The 20060-nt window shown below is 51.9% G+C and overlaps 1 protein-coding gene across 4 annotated transcripts; it reads left to right on the top strand.

The window, feature by feature from the left end:
- Positions 1-2019: 2019 nt before the first annotated feature.
- MFSD13A (major facilitator superfamily domain containing 13A) lies at positions 2020-17866 on the top strand. Of its 4 annotated transcripts, none has more exons than XM_074382798.1 (10): positions 2020-2132; positions 8428-8520; positions 8628-8870; positions 9970-10052; positions 10610-11062; positions 11216-11339; positions 12960-13056; positions 13980-14151; positions 14228-14421; positions 16259-17866. In XM_074382798.1, exons 3-10 carry the CDS (start codon positions 8703-8705, stop codon positions 16519-16521), a joined length of 1554 nt encoding a protein of 517 aa, XP_074238899.1. In that variant the 5' UTR covers positions 2020-2132; positions 8428-8520; positions 8628-8702; the 3' UTR covers positions 16522-17866. The 4 variants fall into 4 exon arrangements, with proteins under 4 accessions (XP_074238899.1, XP_010331433.1, XP_074238898.1 ...); XM_010333131.3 differs by lacking the exon at positions 2020-2132 and adding an exon at positions 2217-2483; XM_074382797.1 differs by lacking the exon at positions 2020-2132 and having other exon boundaries at positions 2496-8520.
- Positions 17867-20060: the final 2194 nt, after the last annotated feature.

Raw genomic sequence — 20060 nt, forward strand, 5'->3', positions numbered from 1 at the left:
AAGGTCTTTTCTACTGGGTCACATCCAGCTCTGGCCCCTGTCAGCTTTCCCTATTTCCATTTCCCTACTGAACATCCAGTGAGGGCTAAGTAAAGACTTGGAGTTTGCTTTGAAATAAAGGCACATGCGGCCGGGTGTGGTGGCTCATGCCTGTAATCCCACACTTTAGGAGGCCGAGGCAGGTGGATCACAAGGTCAGAAGTTTGAGACCGGCCTGGCCACGTCTCTACTGAAAATACAAAAATTAGCCGGGTGTAGTGGCATGTGCCTGTAATCCCAGCTGCTCGGGAAGCTGAGGCAGGAGAATCGCTTGAACCCAGGAGGCAGCGGTTGCAGTGAGCTGAGATTGCACCACTGCACTCCAACCTGGGTGACAGAGTGAGACTCCATCTCAAAAAAAATAAAAAACAAGGAAGGAAGGGAGGGAGGGAGGGAGGGAAGGGAAGGAAAGAAAGAAAAGAAAGAAGAAAGGAAGGAAAGAAAGAAAGAAAGGCAGGCACATGCTGGCCAGAGATAGAAAGGCAGGGAGACTCTTTTAGCAAATGTGTGGGGGTCCCAGTGTGCCTGCCAGACTCCAGGCTAAATGCTGAGTTTTCTGTTCTCACAGCCAGGTAAGCACAGATGGAGGTAAGAGGTGAGGAGAGGGGAGAAATGACCACTTGTCTTCTAGTCATGAGGCTTTCTGGATCAGGAGAGATTTCAGCAATTGTCTAAATCTAGAAGAGATGGGTGTGGGGTGGGGTGGGGGGTGGCTTGGGTGACATGGGAAGTGTGAAGAGTGTCTGAAGGAGAGAGATTGGGAAGGAGGGACAGGTGAGTGGGAGATGGATTATTGGGGCAAGATTCATGGCATTCCTAGGGACTCCCCAAGAACTGGTTGAATAGGCTCTAGCCCCAGGACATCAGCCCTTTACATTGGACCATTTGCTGTAGTTGTTAGGAGAAGGACAATATTCCTGCTGCAGGGAGTTAGCTCACAATCATCAAGGTCATAAAGGTGAGCAGTTCACAAAGCTCCTATACCCTTGTTTCTCATTTAATGCCTGCAAAATCCCTGTAAAGCATAAAACAGGCTCACAAAAGGAGGGTCCCAGCTAAGAGCAGTGGCTCACACTTACAATTCCAGCACTTTGTGAGGCTGAAACAGAGGAGTGTCCCTTGAGCCCTGGTTCAAGACCAGTCTGGATAACATAGACTCCATCTCTACAAACAATTTTAAAAATTAACCAGGCATGGTGGCATGAACCGGTGATCCCAGCAACTTGGGAGGCTGAGGTGAGAGAATCATCTGAGCCAGGGAGGTGGAGGTTGCAGTGAGCTGAGATCATGCCACACCACGGCACTCTGACCTGAACAACAGAACAAGACCCTGTTTCAAATAATAATAAAGGAGTCCCGTAGCAAGAAAGTGGTGGAGCTAGGAGTTGAGTTCCAGGTCCTACAGAAGCCAAAAGCCACAGGCTCTTTGTCCTGTGTCCCAAGGTAGGGGAATCAGGCAGAACTGGAATGTGTGCTGTCTGGTTGCCCAAAAACCTATCCAGGCTTACAGCCCAGTTGGGAGAAATCATAAAACATCCTTCACAGCCTACATTGAGCAAAACAAAACTTGATTTTGAGGGATTGTGCAGGAATGGGAAGAGGAAAGACTTGTAGGAGTCAGGATAGCCAGGTTCCACTCGACTGGGCCCTTGCCGCTGAAGGGCAAGTGTGTTACTGAATCTCTCTGAACTGCAGTTTTCTTATGTATAAAATGGGGTTAGAAGCGCCTACCTCCTAGGAATGATGTGTGGACTCAACAAGAGAATGCACTGTTGTTCTGAATGCAGTACAGGGCACATAGCAAGTGCTCAGTACTCCTTGTGTTTTATTATTACCGTTGTTAATACAAGGAGGTTGGGCTGTATAGTTGCTCATTCAGGCCCTGGTTACTGTGGCCAGAGCCCTGCTGCCTATAGCTCAAGCTGGGCCTGTCCACCCTTGAAGGGCTCATGATACAGCATCATGGAGTCCCAGGTCGTGCTTCTGCCACCTCCAAGTCGGCTGCAGCAGTGCATCCGCTCAGACGACAAGGCTGGATGGAGTGTGCTGACTTCTGCTCTCCCAACGAGTACTAGGCTAGAAGAGGAAAGAAGGTAAGCGCTTAAAAAGAAAAAACGTGTTGGTTTGAACAGAAATGACATTAAGCTATCGTGGAGGTAAAGGAGAGGGGTTGAGCCGATCAGGAATCCAGGCAACCTGGCCCTATTTGCCAGTGTCCACTTTCTCCTTTGGGTCGCTAAGGGCAAGCGCCCGTGACAAACATGGCGGCGGCAGCCTCAGGCGCGGTCACCTGCCAGAGCTGCGGTCCCCTGGGCCTCGCGGGGCCAATCGCTGGGCCGCGGTGAAGGGAGAGGCTGGGGAAGCCCTAGAAGCACGCGCAGGCGCACCGGCTCACACCTGGCTCCCGCCAGCCGCGGGATTAGGATTCGCCTGCTACGATTGCGGTGAGAGGCTGGCTAGGGGCCGGGGCGCACAGGCTGGAGAGGGCTGGGCTGGGGCCGATCTGGCACAAACGACAGGCCCAAGGGGGAGGGGAATGCTTTGCGCTCTGAAAGTCATAGGGTTTGTCTGTGGGGGTCTTTGGGGTGATCATATTTTGGATTGGGGAAGTTCTGTGGTCGGGGCGGAAGAAGCGGGGTTCGAGCGGGCAAGGGTGGAATCCTCGCAGAAGGGCTCTCCCGGGGTGTGAAGAAAGGGATGCAATGGATCAGATAGCTCCCCGGCGGTCTGGGATCGAGGAATGCACTGGTCAAGCCGGGATCCATTCCATTAGCATAAAGGCATTTAACCCTGGTGGCACTTGAGGAGCTTTAAAAAAAACACCGATGCTGGGCCCGCCCCGAGAGATTCTGACTTAACTGTTCTAGGTGAGGCCTGGGCCTCGGTATTCTTGCACAGCTCCGCAGGTGATTTTAACGTGCAGGCGGTAGGGAGCATGTGTTTCAGCACCAGCTATTGAGTGAAAAGCTCCTGGGTTGATCCCAAACTCCTCAGTGGCTTGGGAGGGGCAGGTGGTCCTGAGGTGAAGCTGTCGCTGCTCTAGGGACCTGAGGGGAAGGGGGAAGGAGAAGTCTCCATCTCAGCAAGTTAAAAGCTCATTTCCAGCCGGAAGAGGAGGATGGACCCACCCCATCCCCCAACCCTGGGGCTAGACCCTACTATGTGGAGACTGGGCAGGGAGCAAAACGCTGAGAGTAATGCAGGAAGCACAGCAGACAATTCAGATGTCACCTACCTGTTAAGAAAAGGGCACATTGGGTAGTATACCTTTAATGTTCATTTGTTCATTTGGTATTCCTGAGGACAGGCAGAGAATGGAATTGTTTTCTCTGCTTCACAGATGCGGGAATAGACTCAGAGAGTAAGTTAAGGAAAATATTCACACCTGACACAGGGCTCCAGACTCCAAATTATGCCTATTCGTAGCTTTTCCCTCTGCACTAATGCCTCTTGTACAGTCTGATGCCCCTCTCTCCAGGGGCCCAGTCTGGTGTTCTTGGTTTCCTCCACTAAATTCGTCAGCCTCCCCAACCCACCATAGGTTGGTTCCGAAATCAGGTAGATGCTGCTGTTTCCATCCCTTTCTAGTCTTATCTCCCAGGGGCCTCATAGGGTGGAGGGGAAGAGTTTTGACACCTGCCAGAGGGCTCCTTCCAAACAGATCTGATTCTGTCACTTCACCACCCCCAGTGCCCCACTTGTTGTCCTCAGCATAGAATCTTGTGCAAGGTTTACAAAACCCTTCCTGATGGGCCCCTTTCTCCCGTGCTGCTCTGAGCTCTCTTCCCAGATTGTTTCTGTGTCTCTTGGCACAGTGCTGTGCACCCGGCGAAAGCTTAATAAATGTTCCTCTGTTATGATCACTATTCTTCTTTGTATCTGTTGCCTTGCTTTTGTGTCTTGCTCAGAGAGGCACATCAAGCCTCCTAGTCTCCCCCTTCTCTCTGCTTCCCATAGTCAAGCAGAACACAGAGCTGGGGGCACAGTGGGATCTGGGGATGACAGTTTTCCTGTGACTGCTGCTACTGTTCTCTAGGGCTGAGGATGCTCATATTGACCTTTTCGGGGCAAATGAACCCAACACGGATTGACTGAGCACCTACTGCATGATGAGGGAGCCTGGTGGAGGCAAAGGGCAGGGATCAAGGGTGGGACTAACCCAGCCCTGCTTTTAAGAAGCCTGTGGGCTGGAGGAGGGACAGGGAGGCATTTGGATGGCTGATAAGGACTCAGGGCCTGAAAACAGGAGAGAACATCTGACTGGGTGTTCTTGGGAAAACCATAACACTGGATAAGCAGGATTTGATAAGATGGGGAGGAATGTGGGGCATGATGAAGTGAGAATGCTGTGGTTTTAGTCAAAACCTGTTTTGAATCTTCACTCCAGCACCTTCTAACTCTGTGACTTGGGCCAGTGATTTAATCTTCAGAGCCTTGGTTTCTTCATGTATAAAATGTGAATTGAGATTGTAACAGAGCTGTAAGGGGTCATGATATGGATGTAAAAGCTAACCATACCCTGTGTGGCTACAGTTGTGGTGAGAGGCTGGTCAGAGGCCGGGGATGCTTGCAGCCAGGAGAGGGCTGGGCTGGGCTGATCTGGCACAAATGACAGGCCCAAAGGGGAGGAATAGTAGATAGTTATCCTAGGGTATCTTAGGTGGGCAGGAACAGCATAAACAAAAGTGTAGAGGTGGCATTTAAAAAAGGAATTTGAGGCCGGGTGCAGTGTCTCACGCCTGTAATCCCAGCACTTTGGGAGACTGAGGTGGGTGAATCACAAGGTCAGGTGTTCGAGACGTCTGCTCAACATGGTGAAACCCACGTCTCTACTAAACATATAAAAAATTAGCTAGGCATAGTGGTAAGTGCCTGTAGTCCCAGCTACTCAGAAGGCTGAGTCAGGAGAATCACTTGAACCTGGGAGGCAGAGGTTGCAGTGAGCCGAGATTGTGCCACTGCACTCCAGCCCTGGCAATAGAATGAGACTCTGTCTCAAAAAAAAAAAAAAGAAAAAAGAAAAAACGGAATTTGAGGGATGGCAGACAAGAGGGACCAGGGTATTTCAGGTGGCAAAAGGCATAAAGATTGGTTGCTGGAAAGACAATTTTAATCATGGATGTGGCAGAGAGGTCAATGATTTTTACTTTTGATTGATGTTGCCCCAGCTGGTCTCCAACTCCTGGCCTCAAGTGATCCTTCTGCCTTGGCCTTCCAAAGTGCTAAAATTATAGGCAAAGCCACCGCACCCTGTCTAATGATTGACCTTTAAAGATCCTGAAACTGCATGCTGGCTCATACCTGTAATCCCAACACTTCAGGAGGCCAAGGCAGGCAGATCGCTTGAGATCAGGAGTTGCCAGCCTGGCCAACATGGCAAAACCCCGTCTCCACAAAAAATACAAAAATTAGCCAGGTATGGTGGCACATGCCTATGATCTCAGCTACTCAGGAAGCTGAGGGAGAAAAATTTCTTGAACCTGGCAGGTGGAGGTTGCAGTGAGCCAAGATCCTACCACTGCACTGTAGCCTGGGTGACAGAGTGAGACTCCATCTAAAGATAAAAATAAAAACAAACAAACAAATATTATGAAACCAAACTTCAGAGACATGGAAAGAAAATAGCTACTGTGGGCCGGGTGTGGTGGCTCACGCCTGTAATCCCACCACGTTTGGAGGCTGAGGCAGGCAGATCACTTAAGGTCAGGAATTCGAGACCAGCCTGGCCAATATGGTGAAACTCTGTCTCTACTAAAAATATGAAAATCGACTGGACATGGTGACTCACACCTGTAATCTCAGCACTTTGAGAGGCCGAGGCAGACAGATCATGAGGTCAAGAGATTGAAATCATCCTGGCTAACACGGTGAAACCCCATCTCTACTAAAAATACAAAAAATTAGCCAGACGTGGTGGCATGTTCCTATAGTCCCAGGTACTCTGGAGGCTGAGGCAGGAGAATCACTTGAACCCGGGAAGCGGAGGTTGCAGTGAGTTGAGATTGTGCCACTGAACTTCAGCCTGGGTGACAGAGCAAGACTGTTTCAACAAACAAACAAACAAACAACAAAATTAGCCAGATGTGGTAGCAGGCACCTGTAATTTCAGTTACTCAGGAGACTGAGGAAGGAGAATCACTTGAACCAGGGAGGCAGAGGTTGCAGTGAGCTGAGATTGAGCCACTGCACTCCAGCATGGGCAACAGAGCAAGACTCCATCTTAAAAAAAAAATAGCTTCTCACCGGGTGCGGTGGCTCAAGCCTGTAATCCCAGCACTTTGGGAGGCTGAGGCGGGTGGATCACGAGGTCAGGAGATCGAGACCATCCTGGTCAACACGGTGAAACTCCGTCTCTACTAAAAATACAAAAAATTAGCTGAGCATGGTGGCGCGTGCCTGTAATCCCAGCTACTCAGGAGGCTGAGGCAGGAGAATGGCCTGAACCCAGGGTGCGGAGGTTGCGGCGAGCCGAGATCACGCCATTGCACTCCAGCCTGGGTAACAAGAGCGAAACTCCGTCTCAAAAAAAAAAAAATAGCTTCTCTATATTGAGGGTCTTCTATGTAGAACTTGGTACTTTATATTCCTTTTGCATTTCATTTTTATTTTTATTTATGTATTTATTTATTTTTTATGTATGTATTTATTTTTTCCCAAAGTGCTGGGATTACAGGCGTGAGCCACCGCACCCGGCCTTCCTTTTGCATTTCAGCCCACAGCCACCTTAGAGGTTGACATTAACATCCCCACTTTGTGGGGGAGGAGACTGAGGATCAGGGAGAGGGAGTGGCTGGCTCAAGGCCACCAGCTGAGACCATGAGGGTAGGTCTTGGAAGGTGCCAAGGAGGTGGGTGGAGCTGGTTGCAGGTTACAGGATTTCTCACCAGTTTATGCAAGGAGGCTGGTGCAGGCTCCAAGCTGTTCTTCCCTGGGAGAGGTGGGGCTGCTGTTCTCTGCTGAGGCGGATTGAGGGTGGGGAGGGCAAGTTGGGGAAGGCTGTTTCTTGATGGAGGAGGGGAATCTGGAAGAGAAACCAAAGAGTAACCCTGCACACTCCTCCGTCAGCTTCATCTCCAGGGTGGCTGTTCACCTGGACAAGTTGTTTTGCCTCCAGCACAGGTTGAGATGGAGACTCGCTCTGTTGCCAGGGCTGGAGTACAGTGGCGTGATCTGGGCTCACTGTAACCTCTGCCTCCCAGATTCAAGCAATTCTCTTGCCTCAGCCTCCTGAGTAGCTGGGATTACAGGCATGTGCCACCACGCTGGCTAATTTTTATATTTTTAGTAGAGATGGGGCTTTGCCACATTGGCCAGGCTGGTCTCAAATTCCTGGCTTCAAGTGATCTGCCCACCTTGGCCTCCCCAAGTGCTGGGATTACAGGTGTGAGCCTCCTCACCCAGCCCCAGTTGTGTCTTTTTTCCATGTTACTCAGAAAAGCAGAGCCGAGGGAATGTAGGATGCTGGATGTGTTCATTATCTTGTTCCTGGTGATGATTTCACAGGTACATGCATATGGTGAAACTTATCAGACTGCATGCTTTGAAAACATGAAGTTTAGTGTTTGTCAATTAGACCTGAATAAAGCTTTGAGGAAAAACAGAAATGCATTTTCTTCAGGGGCCTCAAGGGCTCCAGGGAAAGACCATCCTCCTGTCTTGGGGCAAAGTAGGTTTACTGTGGCCCATGGGTGTGGTGGGTGTGGTGGTAGGGGAGTCATAGGCTTAGAGAGCTTCTTTTTGCTCTTGTTGCCCAGGCTGGAGTGCTATAGCGCAATCTCAGCTCACCTTTGCCCTCTGGGTTCAAGCAATTCTCCTGCCTCAGCTTCCCCAGTAGTTGGGATGACAGGCATGTGCCACCCCACTGGGGTTTTTATAAGCACAGGATGGGGACTTGGTGGGCTGGGGTGGTCTTGGGAAATACAACATTTGGGCAGGAAAACAAAAATGCCTGTCCTCACCTAGGTCCATGGGCAGAGGCCCAGGGGTGGAGCCCTAACCAGAGACCTTGCCCACCTCTACTCAGCACTTCCCTTCCCCCTTTCTGTATCATTTAAAGGGACTACAACCTTCTCTTTCTGGCACTTCCCTTCCCATCTTCCATATCAATACCAACAGTGAATGCTTTCTGTGAGTCACATGGTTTAATCCTATGATCCTTTGCAAAATAGGCATAGTGGTCTCCTTTTACATTTTACAGAAGAGGAAGCTAAGGCCTGGGTTAGGTAGCTGCCTGACATTTTACTGTAAGTGCACTGTGTGCCCAAGCCCAGGGTTGTCTCATCTAGACCATTAAAGTCACATAGTGCTATGTAAGAAGACACTGAGCATCCAGCCCCAGCTCATGACCTGGCTCAGCACTTGCTGGGTGTCTGCCTTCTCTTCCCACAGGCTCTCAGTTTCCTCGAGTCAATCCCTGATTAGTGGTATCAAGCTCAGCACTGTTTCTGTTGTACTTCATTCTTCTTAATTCCCGGCGCTGTTGTAAGTACAAACTCTCTACTCTGGGAAATGATTAAAGGATTCAGAGGTCTGAGGTTAAAGCAGAGCTGGCTCTGATCCCTGTTGCTCACTGGTTCCTTTTTCCCTAGGGAGGAGGATGGCAAGACAGCTTGTGGCCATGAGCCCTCCCCGGTGCTCCTGGGGCTAAGGCTGGGGCTGCAGCTATGGGACTAGGTTGGCCCCAGGCCTGGCTGCTGGGTCTGCCCACAGCTGTGGTCTATGGCTCCCTGGCCCTCTTCACCACCATCCTGCACAATGTCTTCCTGCTCTACTATGTGGACACCTTCGTCTCAGTGTACAAGATCAACAAAGCGGCCTTCTGGGTTGGAGAGGTAGGGCCAGAGTTGGTGGCCAACACGGGGGAGGGGGTGTGGTGGAGACTAGAGGGTACCCAGGCTGCTAGGCAGATTGCAGGTACCGGGTCCCACCCAGTCGGGCATGGGCAGTCCAGGTTGTTCACCAAGAAGACTCAGCAAGGAAAGCTGTGGAGGTCTTTTTTTTTTTTTTTGATATGGAGTTTTGCTCTTGTTGCCCAGGCTGGAGTGCAGTGGCAGGATCTCAGCTCAACGCAACCTCCATCTCCTGGCTTCAAGCGATTCTCCTGCCTCAGCCTCCTGAGTAGCTGGGATTACAGGCATGTGCCATTACGCCTGGCTAAATTGGTATTTTTAGTAGAGACAGGGTTTCTCCATGTTGGTCAGGCTGGTCTCAAACTCATGACCTCAGGTGATCTGCCCGCCTCTGCCTTCCAAAGTGCTGAGATTACAGGCCTGAGCCACCACACCCTGAAAAACTGTGGAGGTCTCAATGACTCTTTCTTGGTGGGGACTAGATCAGCTTTCCTGGCCACTGTCTTACATAGTCGAGGTTCTATATACTCATATATACAATATGTTCACATGTATAAATATATCAGCTGCACACATTTACCAGTTGGACTCTGGATGGGTGGGAGTTTGAGGGGGGCAGTGGCTTGACTGGCAGAATAGGTTTTTTTGGTTTTTTTTAAGATGGAGTTTCGTTCTTGTTGCCCAGGCTGGACTGCAGTGGTGCGATCTCAGCTCACTGCAACCTCTGCCTTCCTGGATCAAGCAATTCTCCTGCCTCAGCCTCCTGAGTAGCTGGGCTTACAGGCATGTGCCACCAGGCCCAGCTAATTTTTGTATTTTAGTTTTGCCAGGTTGGCCAGGCTGGTCTTGAATTCCTGACCTCAGGTGATCCACCGACCTTGGCCTCCCAAAGTGTTGGGATTACAGGTGTGAGCCACCATCCCTGGCCAGAGTGGGTTTTAGCAGAGGAACTGACATGAGCAAAGGTTTGCAGGTAGAAAAGCTGGTGCCATCTTTGAGGAGTGGTGAGCAGTCTGGGGTGGGGGAGCCCTGGAGAGGAGGCTGCCTAGAACCCACCTGCCCGTCTCCCCTCTGCCTGCAGACGGTGTTTCTCCTCTGGAATAGCCTCAATGACCCCCTCTTCGGCTGGCTCAGCGACCGGCAGTTCCTCAGCTCCCAGCCGCGGTTGGTGTACCGGGAATAGCTCGTAATTGGTTCAGTCCCACCCTACTGCTCCTGTGTTTTGGGTGGGGAAGGAAGGGGAGACCGTTTCAGTGTCGCCCATGCCCCTTCCCTTCCTGGGGTCCAGATTTGGGTTGGAGAGGTGGCCTTGGATACACCCTTGCCTGGCTCGGCAGGGGAGGAGACCTACCCCGGCTTGGCTTGGCTGGCCCCTCTGGACTCTAGATTGCAAACACCCTCTGCTGCTTCTGGAAGATTCCTTTGCCCCATCCCTGCTGGAGTCTGTCATCACCCCTAACCTTGAGAAGTGGGCATCCCATACACTTTGGCCATCGGCCTGACAGGCTAGTTAGGGGGTGGAAATTGGGGCAGAGGAGGGAGTGTACCCAGTGATGAGCTGTGTTTCCTAAATTGTAGGCTGGGGGCTGGGGTGACAGTGGGACCACCCTGTTGTGAGTCCCACACCCTGGGCCTCCATCCCTACCCTGGGGCCTGGGCAAGGGGCACTGCGGCCTGCCATGGGACAGAGCATGTCTCAACAGCCCTCCTTTCCCTGGCAGGTCAGGCGCCAGGCTCTCCTCAAGGGCTGTGGTGCTGGCCCGGGTGCGGGCCCTGGGCTGGCACGGGCCGCTGCTGGCGCTGGCGTTCCTGGCGTTCTGGGTGCCCTGGGCCCCAGCCGGCCTGCAGTTCTTGCTGTGCCTGTGCCTCTATGACGGCTTCCTGACGCTCGTGGACCTGCACCACCACGCCTTGCTGGCCGACCTGGCCCTCTCAGCCCACGACCGCACCCACCTCAACTTCTACTGCTCCCTCTTCAGCGCGGCCGGCTCCCTCTCTGTCTTTGCCTCCTATGCCTTTTGGAACAAGGAGGATTTCTCCTCCTTCCGTGCTTTCTGCGTGACACTGGCTGTCAGCTCTGGGCTGGGCTTTCTGGGGGCCACACAGCTGCTGAGGTGGCGGGTTGAGGCAGCCCGAAGGGACCCAGGGTGCTCAGGCCTGACTGTGGATAGCGGGTGAGTGGCCAGCCTCAGCTCTTCAGGTCCTCACCAGCAACCTTCTAAGTCTGATTTTGGTGCTGGGTCCCTGGCTGATGGGGGCTGCCCTGGGCTGTGTTGGGGGATAACTGGCCAGCCCCAGGCAGTTCTCCATTGCTTTCTGCCCCACAGCCTGTGTGGAGAGGAGCTGCTGGTGGGCAGTGAGGAGGTGGACGGCATCACCTTGGGCCAATATCTCCGGCAGCTGGCACGCCATCGGAACTTCCTGTGGTTCGTGAGCATGGACCTGGTGCAGGTATGGGGAGCAGCTCCCAGCCCCTCCTCAGCTGGCTATGCTTCACTCAAGGGGACAGACTCCTCAAGAGCCGGGAACTCTGCCAGGCATGGTAGCTTATGCCTGTAGTCCCAGTACTTTGGGAGGCAGAGGTAGGTGGATCACTTGAGGTCAGGAGTTTGAGACCAACCTGGCTAACATGGCAAAACCCCATAAAAATACAAAAATTGGCTGAGTATGTTGGCTCAAGCCTTTAATCCCAGCACTTTGGGAGGCCAAGGTGGGTGGATCACAAGGTCAGGAGTTCAAGGCCAGCCTGGTCAACATAGTGAAACCCTGTCTCTACTAAATATACAAAAATGAGCCAGGCATGGTGATGCACAGCTGTCATCCCAGCTACTTGGGAGGCTGAGGCAGGAGAATCACTTGAATCCCTAAGGCGGAGGTTGCAGTGAGCTGAGATGGCACCACTGCACTCCAGCCTGGCAACAGAGTCAGACTCCTTCTCAAAAAAAAAAAAAAAAAAAAGCTGGGAACTGAGTTCCAGGCCACCCAGGAGGTCTGCCAGGTGAGTCAATGGCAGGAACGCAGGTTGGGTAGTCAGGAGGAGACCTGGATTCTAGCCCTCTCTGAGCTATTCCCTCCCTGTGTGATCTTAGGCAGGACTCAGGCTCTCTGGGTAGCGCCGTTCTCTCTCGTAAAGTGAGGATATGAGACAGAGATGCCCCTCTGGGGACTCCGTAACAATCTTTTTAAGACACCAAGGGCTGTCAGGTGCAGTGGCTCACACTTGTAATCCCAGCACTTTGGGACACCAAGGTGGGAAGATTGCTTGAGCCCAGGAGTTCGAGGCTGCAGTGAGCTATGACTGTACCACTGCCCTCCAGCCTGGGTGGCAGAGCAAGACTCTATCTCTAAAAAAAAGAAAAGCCAAGTGCTGTACCTAAAACATGTAGTATATAAACTAGCTGAATTTAGAAATAAACTGTTCTCATGTTATAAAATTTGTTTCACTAATGTGTTTTCTTTTTCTTTCTTTCTTTTTTTTTTTTTTTTTTTTTTGAGACAAGGTCTCACTCGGTTGCCCAGGCTGGAGTGCAGTGGCAGCGATTCTGGCTCACTGCAACCTCTGCCTCCCACATTCAAGTGATTCTCCCACCTCAGCCTCCCGAGTAGCTGGGATTACAGGCACACACCACCATGCCCAGCTAATTTTTTTTTATTTTTAGTGGAGACAGGTTTCACCACGTTGGCCAGGCTGGTCTCAAACTCCTGGCCTTAAGTGATCTGCCTGCCTTGGCCTCGCAAAGTGTTCGGTGCTAGGATTACATACACGATCCACTATGCCCAGCTTCACTAATGTGTTTTTAACTAAAAAGAGAAAACTTCTAATTGCTCCAATACGAATTTGTCATGCCTTCTAACTTTTTAGCAAAGTCAGATAGCACCAGGAATGTGGTTTTAGATTGTGTTCTGGCATGTTCTGTGTTAGGGAGATAGGGAAAAAGGCCTGCTCTCGCTCTTGCTGCTCTGATGATAGGGGCTGGGGGTAGGGGGAATGTGTGCTCCCCTGTTGACTTCTGGCCTTGTCAGCTCCCCCTCGGCCCCGGAAGCCTCCTCACTGTCCCTGTTGGGTTGCAGGTCTTCCACTGCCACTTCAACAGCAACTTCTTCCCCCTCTTCCTGGAGCATCTGTTGTCCGACCATATCTCCCTTTCCACGGGCTCCATCCTGTTGGGTGAGTGGGGGCTTCAGGTGCTTCATGCAGGCTGGAAGGACAGAGGCTTGCACCCCAGAAACCCTAGCCCAGCTGTTGGCACGGCCACCTCACCTGCTGGGACCCTGGTGCAGAGGGTGGGGAGGAATCTGTTGTGGGAGTTGCACCTCCTAGCCCCCAGCTGTTCCCCCCAGGAAGGGGTGGACAGTCTTTTTAAGACACCAAGTGCAGGCTGGTGCAGTGGCTCAAGCCTGTAATCCCAGCACTTTGGGAGGCCGAGGCGGGTGGATCATGGCAGGAGATGGAGACCATCCTGGCCAACATGGTGAAACCCTGTCTCTACTAAAAATACAAAAATTAGCTGGGTGTGGTGGTGAGAGCCTATAATCCCAGCTACTCGGGAGGCTGAGGCAGGAGAATCACTCCAGGAGGCGGAGGTTGCAGTGAGACGAGATCGCACCACTCCTGCCTGGCAACAGAGCAAGACTCCATCTCAAAAAAAAAAAAAAAAAAAAATGAAAGACACCAAGTGCTGCTGGGTGCAGTGGGCATGGGGGGGCAGGGGGGCTGGGGGGTGAGGTGGGGAGGCTTCATTGGTGTTGGTCCTCTTGGAGATGGTATTGCCCGAGGGGATGTGGTACAGTGGCTGGTTAACAGCAAGGAGTGTCATCTGTTGGGCCTGGGTGTCAGTCTTGACTCTGCTTATCTGGTGGGTGGCCTTGGGTGGGTCAGTTCATCTTTTTGGGCCTCTCTCATCTGTAAAGTGGGGATGATATTAGTACTCACCTTAAGGGGCTGTGAGGATGAACTAAGACCGTGAAGCCCTTAGCACAGAGCCCAGTGTATCGCTAGTGTACAGGAATGCAGTTAGCCGTGAAGCTGATGGCGCTCATTGGCACTGTGGCAGTGCCCTTGACAAGGCCGGGCCCCGTCTCCCTCCCCAGGTCTCTCCTATGTCGCTCCTCATCTCAACAACCTCTACTTCCTGTCCCTGTGCCGGCGCTGGGGCGTCTACGCGGTGGTGCGGGGGCTCTTCCTGCTCAAGCTGGGCCTTAGCCTGCTCATGTTGTTGGCTGGCCCGGACCACCTTGGCCTGCTGTGCCTCTTCATTGCCAGGTACAACCCTGCCCACCCTTCCCTCAACACCTCTGTCCCACACCTTCATTCCCGCCTCTCTCTCCCTCCACTGCAGCAACCGCGTCTTCACTGAGGGCACCTGTAAGCTGCTGACCTTGGTGGTCACCGACCTGGTGGATGAGGACCTGGTGCTGAACCACCGCAAGCAGGCAGCCTCGGCACTCCTCTTTGGCATGGTTGCCCTGGTGACCAAGCCAGGTCAGACCTTTGCCCCACTGCTGGGCACCTGGCTGCTCTGTTTCTATACAGGTGAGGGCAGGCAAAGGGCTCTTAAGGCTCCAGGGGGCACAGCTGACCTGGCACACTGACTGGCAAACCTGGGCTCTGGGTGCAGTGAGGGAGGGTGGCACCCAGTGCCCCCCAACATGGCTAAAGTCACTGGGTAACATATTCCTCCATGCTTTCTTAGTTTATTCATTTATTCATTCATTCAACAAATATGTACGGAATCCGTTCTTTGTAGGCCCTGGTCTAGGTGCCAGGGAGCTAACCATGAATAAGACAGACAAGGTTTTTACCACCGTGGAGCTTGCATTCTAGTCAGGGGTGGGGTGGGGTTGGGAATAAACAGCCAAACAAGACATTTTCAGGCAATGATAGTGTTATGCTGAAATTGGGGTGATGTAAGGTGGCGTGAATGAGAAGCTATGTCATGTCATCAGGGAAGGCCTCTCCGAGAAGGTGACCCTCAGATGTGAGCTGAATGGCAAGGATTTGTCTAGAAAAGGTCTCAGGGAGAGGCAGAGGGAACAGCAGGTGCAAAGGCCCAGGGTATCAGGGGTGATCGATTAGGAGATGCAGCTGGAAAAGTGAAAAGGGCTTTGTTGATCAAGGCAGTGCTAGAAGCAAACTGTTGGAAGGGTTTTATTTTTATTTAGTTTTTGAGGTAGTGTCTCCCTGTCACCCAGGTTGGAGTGCAGTGGTACGATCTTGGCTCACTGCAGCCTTGACCTCCCAGGTTCAAGTGAGCCTGACACCTCAGCTTCCCAAGTAGTTGGGACCACAAGCACACGTCACCATGACCAGCTAACTTTTTGTATTTTACGTAGAGACGGGGTTTTACCAGGTTGCCCAGGCTGGTCTCGAACTCCTGAGCTCAGCTGATTTGCCCATCTGAGCCTCCCAAAGTGCTGGGATTACAGGATTGAGCCACCATACCTGGCTAGGGAGGGTTTTAAACAGGGGAGTGACATGGTGTGATTGACTTTTTTTTTTTTTTTTTTTTTTTTTTTTTTTTTTTTTAAGATGGGGTTTCACCATGATGGCCAGGCTGGTCTTGAACTCCTGACCTCAGGTGATCCACCCATCTCAGCCTCCCAAAGTGCTGGGATTACAGGCATGAGCCACCACACTTGGCCCTGATTGACTTTTTAATAAAATTCTCTCTGGGCTGGGTGAGGTGGCTCATGCCTGTAATTCCAGCACTTTAGGAGGGTGAGGCGGGCAGATCACCTGAGGTCAGGTATTGAAGACCAGCCTGGCCAACATACAGTGGAACCCCCATCTCTACTAAAAAATGCAAAAATTAGCTGGGTGTGGTGGTGCATACTTGGGAAGCTGAGGCAGGAGAATCAATTGAACTCAGGAGGTGGAAGTTGCAGTGAGCTGAGATTGTGCCACTGCACTCCAGCGTGGGCAATAGAGTGAGACTCCGCCTCAAAAAAAAAAATAAAATTCACTCTGGCTGCCATATGGACAGCAGATCATAGGGAGGCCAGAATGGGGACAGCAGGGAGATCTTTGGGAGACTGTGGCAGAGGCCATGGAGACTTGGACCAGGGTGGTGGCAGATGGGATATGTTTTGGAGTTGGAGGGGAGATGAAGGATTGGGTGTTGGAGAGAGATGGCGTGAACTGAATCAGGGAACTGAGGAGGACTTTGAGGTTTTGGGCCTGAGTTATTGGGTGGATGGTGGTGCCTGTCACTGAGACAGGAAGAGTAGGAGAGGAGCGGGTTTGGGGGAATCAGGAGTTGTGATCTGGACACATCCATGTGGTGTCTGAGATGTCACACCATGGACTTGGAGGACACCAAGGCTTGGAGGGCAGTGGGTTGACCATGGCTTTCTGTACTCTTTTGTCCTAGGTCATGACCTCTTCCAGCAGTCCCTGATAACCCCTGTGGGGAGTGCCCATCCCTGGCCAGAGCCCCCAGCTCCAGCCCCTGCACAGGCCCCAGCGCTCCGCCAGGGCTGCTTCTACCTGCTGGTGCTGGTGCCCATCACCTGTGCTCTGCTTCAGCTCTTCACCTGGTCCCAGTTCACGCTGCACGGGAGACGCCTGCACATGGTCAAGGCCCAGCGCCAGAACCTGTCACAGGCCCAAACCCAGGATGTTAAGATGGTGTGAGAGGTGTGGCAAGGCCAAGGCCACCCCACTGAGGATGGTGCTGGCAGCCTGGGGCAGAAGCCATTTTTTTTTAAGGATTTCATTGTTTTGTTTAGTTTTGTTTTGAGATGAAGTCTCAATCTGTTGCCCAGGCTGGAGTACAGTGGTGCAGTCTGGGCTCACTGCAACCTCTGCCTCCCAGGTTCAAGTGATTCTCCTGCCTCAGCCTCCTGAGCAGCTGGGATTATAGGGTGTGCCACCATACCCAATTAGTTTTTTTTTTTTGAGACGGAGTTTCGCTCTCGTTACCCAGGCTGGAGTGCAATGGTGCGATCTCGGCTCACCACCACCTCCGCCTCCTGGGTTCAGGCAATTCTCCTGCCTCAGCCTCCTGAGTAGCTGGGATTACAGGCATGCGCCACCATGCCCAGCTGATTTTTTGTATTTTTAGTAAAGACGGGGTTTTACCATGTTGAGCAGGATGGTCTCGATCTCTTGACCTCGTGATCCACCTGCCTCGGCCTCCCAAAGTGCTGGGATTACAGACTTGAGCCACTGCGCCCGGCAGTTTTTTGTATTTTTAGTAGAGACTGGGTTTCATCACGTTGGCCAGGCTAGTCTTGAACCCCTGACCTGAAGTGATCCGCCCAGTCCCAAACTGCTGGGATTACAGGTGTGAGCCACTGCGCCTGGCCTAATTTTTGTATTTTTTATTAGAGATGGGGTTTCACCACGTTGGCCAGGCTGGTCTCGAACTCCTGACCTCAAGTGATCTGCCTGCCTCTGTCTCCCAAAGTGCTGGGAATAAAGGTGTGAGCCACTGCGCCCGGCCAGGAGCCAGTTTTACCCGCATCCTGCTCCACCACTTTCCTCCAGTGCAGCCTAGAAGACACGGCAGCAGGGAGCTCCTGGAACTGAGCCAGGAGCATCACTGTGGTCCAAGTCCCTGCTTAGCTGTCTGGCTCAGCTTGGGCAAGGGCTGGGCTGTATGTGCTCAGGGATGTGATTCTTTAATGGGGCAGGAGGAAAGAAGAGGACCAAGAAGGGATGGGACTGCCCTGTGGTACACATGGGTCTGCCATGGGGCATGGAAGGCGACCCTGCTGCCTGGCCGGAGCTGGCCGCTGTGGTGGGCTCACTTTTGATACTGCAACTGCTCCCTTTTTCCCAGTCAGGGAAAGCTGACTGTAAGTCCCACCTCCCCCTTGGTCCGCCCTTCTAGTGGTTTCTCTCAGAAGGTTCTCTGCTTCAGCTGTGCTTGAAGTGGCATGGCTCCTCTGTTGCAAGGCTCCCCACCCCCACACCGCCTCTAAAGATGTTTATTTCCTTACATACTTGATTAAAGTCAGCCATTCTTTTTTCCTCATGTCTATATTACCTGAGTTGAGTGGTGGATTGCTGGGATTGAGAACCAGGATTCCTTACTGACTAGAAAAAGCCCCCGAGAGCATTTTTTTCAGAATAAGAGTGGTAGGTAGGCTGGGCACGGTGGCTCAAGCGTGTAATCCCAGCTTGAGCCACCTTTCACTTTGTGAGGCTGTGGTGGCTCACCTGAGGTAGAGTTTGAGACCAGCCTGGCCAACATGGCAAAACCCCATCTCTACTAAAAATACAAAAAGTAACTGGGCATGGTGGCATGCGCTTGTAATCCCAGCTACTCAGGAGGCTGAGGCAGGAGAATCGCTTGAACTCGGAGGAGGTTGCATTGAGCTGACATCGTGCCACTGCGTCCACTCCAACCTGGGTGACAGAGCAAGACTGCACACACACACACACACACACACAAACACACACACACACACACACACACACAAAGAATGGTGAGTTACCTAGGTACCAGGGAGAAAAAGATTGGTAACTGCCTAGGCACTGGGCCCAAAATGACCGTCGGGCCTGGAGCCAGCAGCCTCAGTGCATTTCCCACGTAGCACTGCTCGGCATGGTAGTCAGAGAGGAGCCTCTTTCAGGCCCAAAGTTCTCAGCCTTAGGGTTACCTTTGGAGCTTAAAAAATACCGACATCTGAATTCTGTTCCTTGGGATTCTGACTTAATGGGTCTGGGGTATGGCCTGGGCAGTGGGATTTTGAACATCTCTGTAGGTGATTTTGTCATGCAGCTGGGGCTGAAAACCATGGCGCTCAGAAACCATTTCTCAAACTTGGCACTAGAGATATTTGGGGTCAGGTAGTTGTTGTAGACGTTTAGCACCCCTCCCCCCCACCAGTTGTAACAACCAAATATATCTCCAGGCATTGCCAGATGTGTCCTGGGAGGCAAAATTGGTCCCAGTTGGGAACCACTGCTCTAGGCCAATGTTTTTTTACAGTCTGCATAGTGATTAAAAATGTAGGCTTAGGCTGTATGGCCTGGGCTTACATCCTAGATTAGTAAAAGCCAGTGCTGGGTGCAGTGGCTCACACGTGTAATCCCAGCACTTTGGGAGGCTGAAGAGGGCAGAAGACCTGAGGTCAGAAGTTCAAGACCAGCCTGGCCAACATGGTGAAACCCTGTCTCTATTAAAAATACAAAAATTAGCTGAGCCTAGTGGCAGGCACCTGTAATCCCAGCTACCTGGGAGGCTGAGGCAGGAGAATCGCTTGAACCCGGGAAGCAGAGGTTGCAGTGAGCGGAAATCAAGATCGCACCACTGCATTCCAGCCTGGGCAACAAAGCGAGACTTCTCAAAAAAAAAAAAAAAGGAGGGGGGCACAGAGCTTTGGGAAATTGTTTAATCTTTCTGTGGCTCCAAATCCTTATCTGTAAAATGGACAATAAAAGCACATATACTTTGCAAGGCTATCGGGAAGATTAAAATAGGTTACCATTTGTCAAGCACCTGGCAATTTTCCTCCCAAGTGAAGTTTTTAAGTGGAGAAGTGATTAATCAGGATATCTGGGCGTGGGCCCTGGAAACTGCATTGTAGTAAGCTCCCAGCCTTCTGATTTTTTTGTTTGTTTGTTTTGAGATGGAGTCTCACTCGTCGCTCAGGCTGGAGTGCAATGGCCTGATCTCGGCTCACCACAACCCCTGCCTTCCAGGTTCAAACGATTTTCCTGCCTCAGCCTCATGAGTAGCTGGGATTACAGGCACATTGCACCACGCCTGGCTAATTTTTTTGTATTTTTAGTAGGTATGGGGTTTTACCATGTTGGTCAGGCCAGTCTCGAACCTCTGACCTCATAATCCACCTGCCTCAGCCTTCCAAAGTGCTGGGATTACAGGTGTGAGCCACTGCATGTATCCAAGCTCCTGGCCTTCTTATACACATGACAGTTTTGAGAATCTCTGATTTCAGGGATGTCAAGAACTGCTCCTGTCGTCTGGAGTTGAGTCTCACCCTTGGGCTTGAATGTACACAGGAGTGGGACCCTCTGTTCTTGAACTTGGGCGGCATCCACCTGATAGGCTGGGACTTGGGCTATTCCCTGAACAAGGCTGGCTGGTGCAACAATGCCCTCTAGAGGATGGATCAGGCCCAGTCACCACCTCAGATTCAGAGTGCCTATCACTCTTCTCTCTTCCCACTTGGCCTTGGTGACAGACAGATAAGAGGCCCAGC

This window comes from Saimiri boliviensis, chromosome 12 (genome assembly GCF_048565385.1).
Source record: "Saimiri boliviensis isolate mSaiBol1 chromosome 12, mSaiBol1.pri, whole genome shotgun sequence".
NCBI classification, from domain to species: Eukaryota; Metazoa; Chordata; class Mammalia; order Primates; family Cebidae; genus Saimiri; species Saimiri boliviensis.

Bases quoted from the DNA above. Each gene is read 5' to 3' on its own strand.
- MFSD13A (XM_074382798.1), top strand. From the start codon at position 8,703: ATGGGACTAGGTTGGCCCCAGGCCTGGCTGCTGGGTCTGCCCACAGCT. The intron at 8,871-9,969 runs GTAGGGCCAGAG...CTCTGCCTGCAG, and splicing joins CGGCCTTCTGGGTTGGAGAG to ACGGTGTTTCTCCTCTGGAA. The intron at 13,057-13,979 runs GTGAGTGGGGGC...CTCCCTCCCCAG, and splicing joins CACGGGCTCCATCCTGTTGG to GTCTCTCCTATGTCGCTCCT.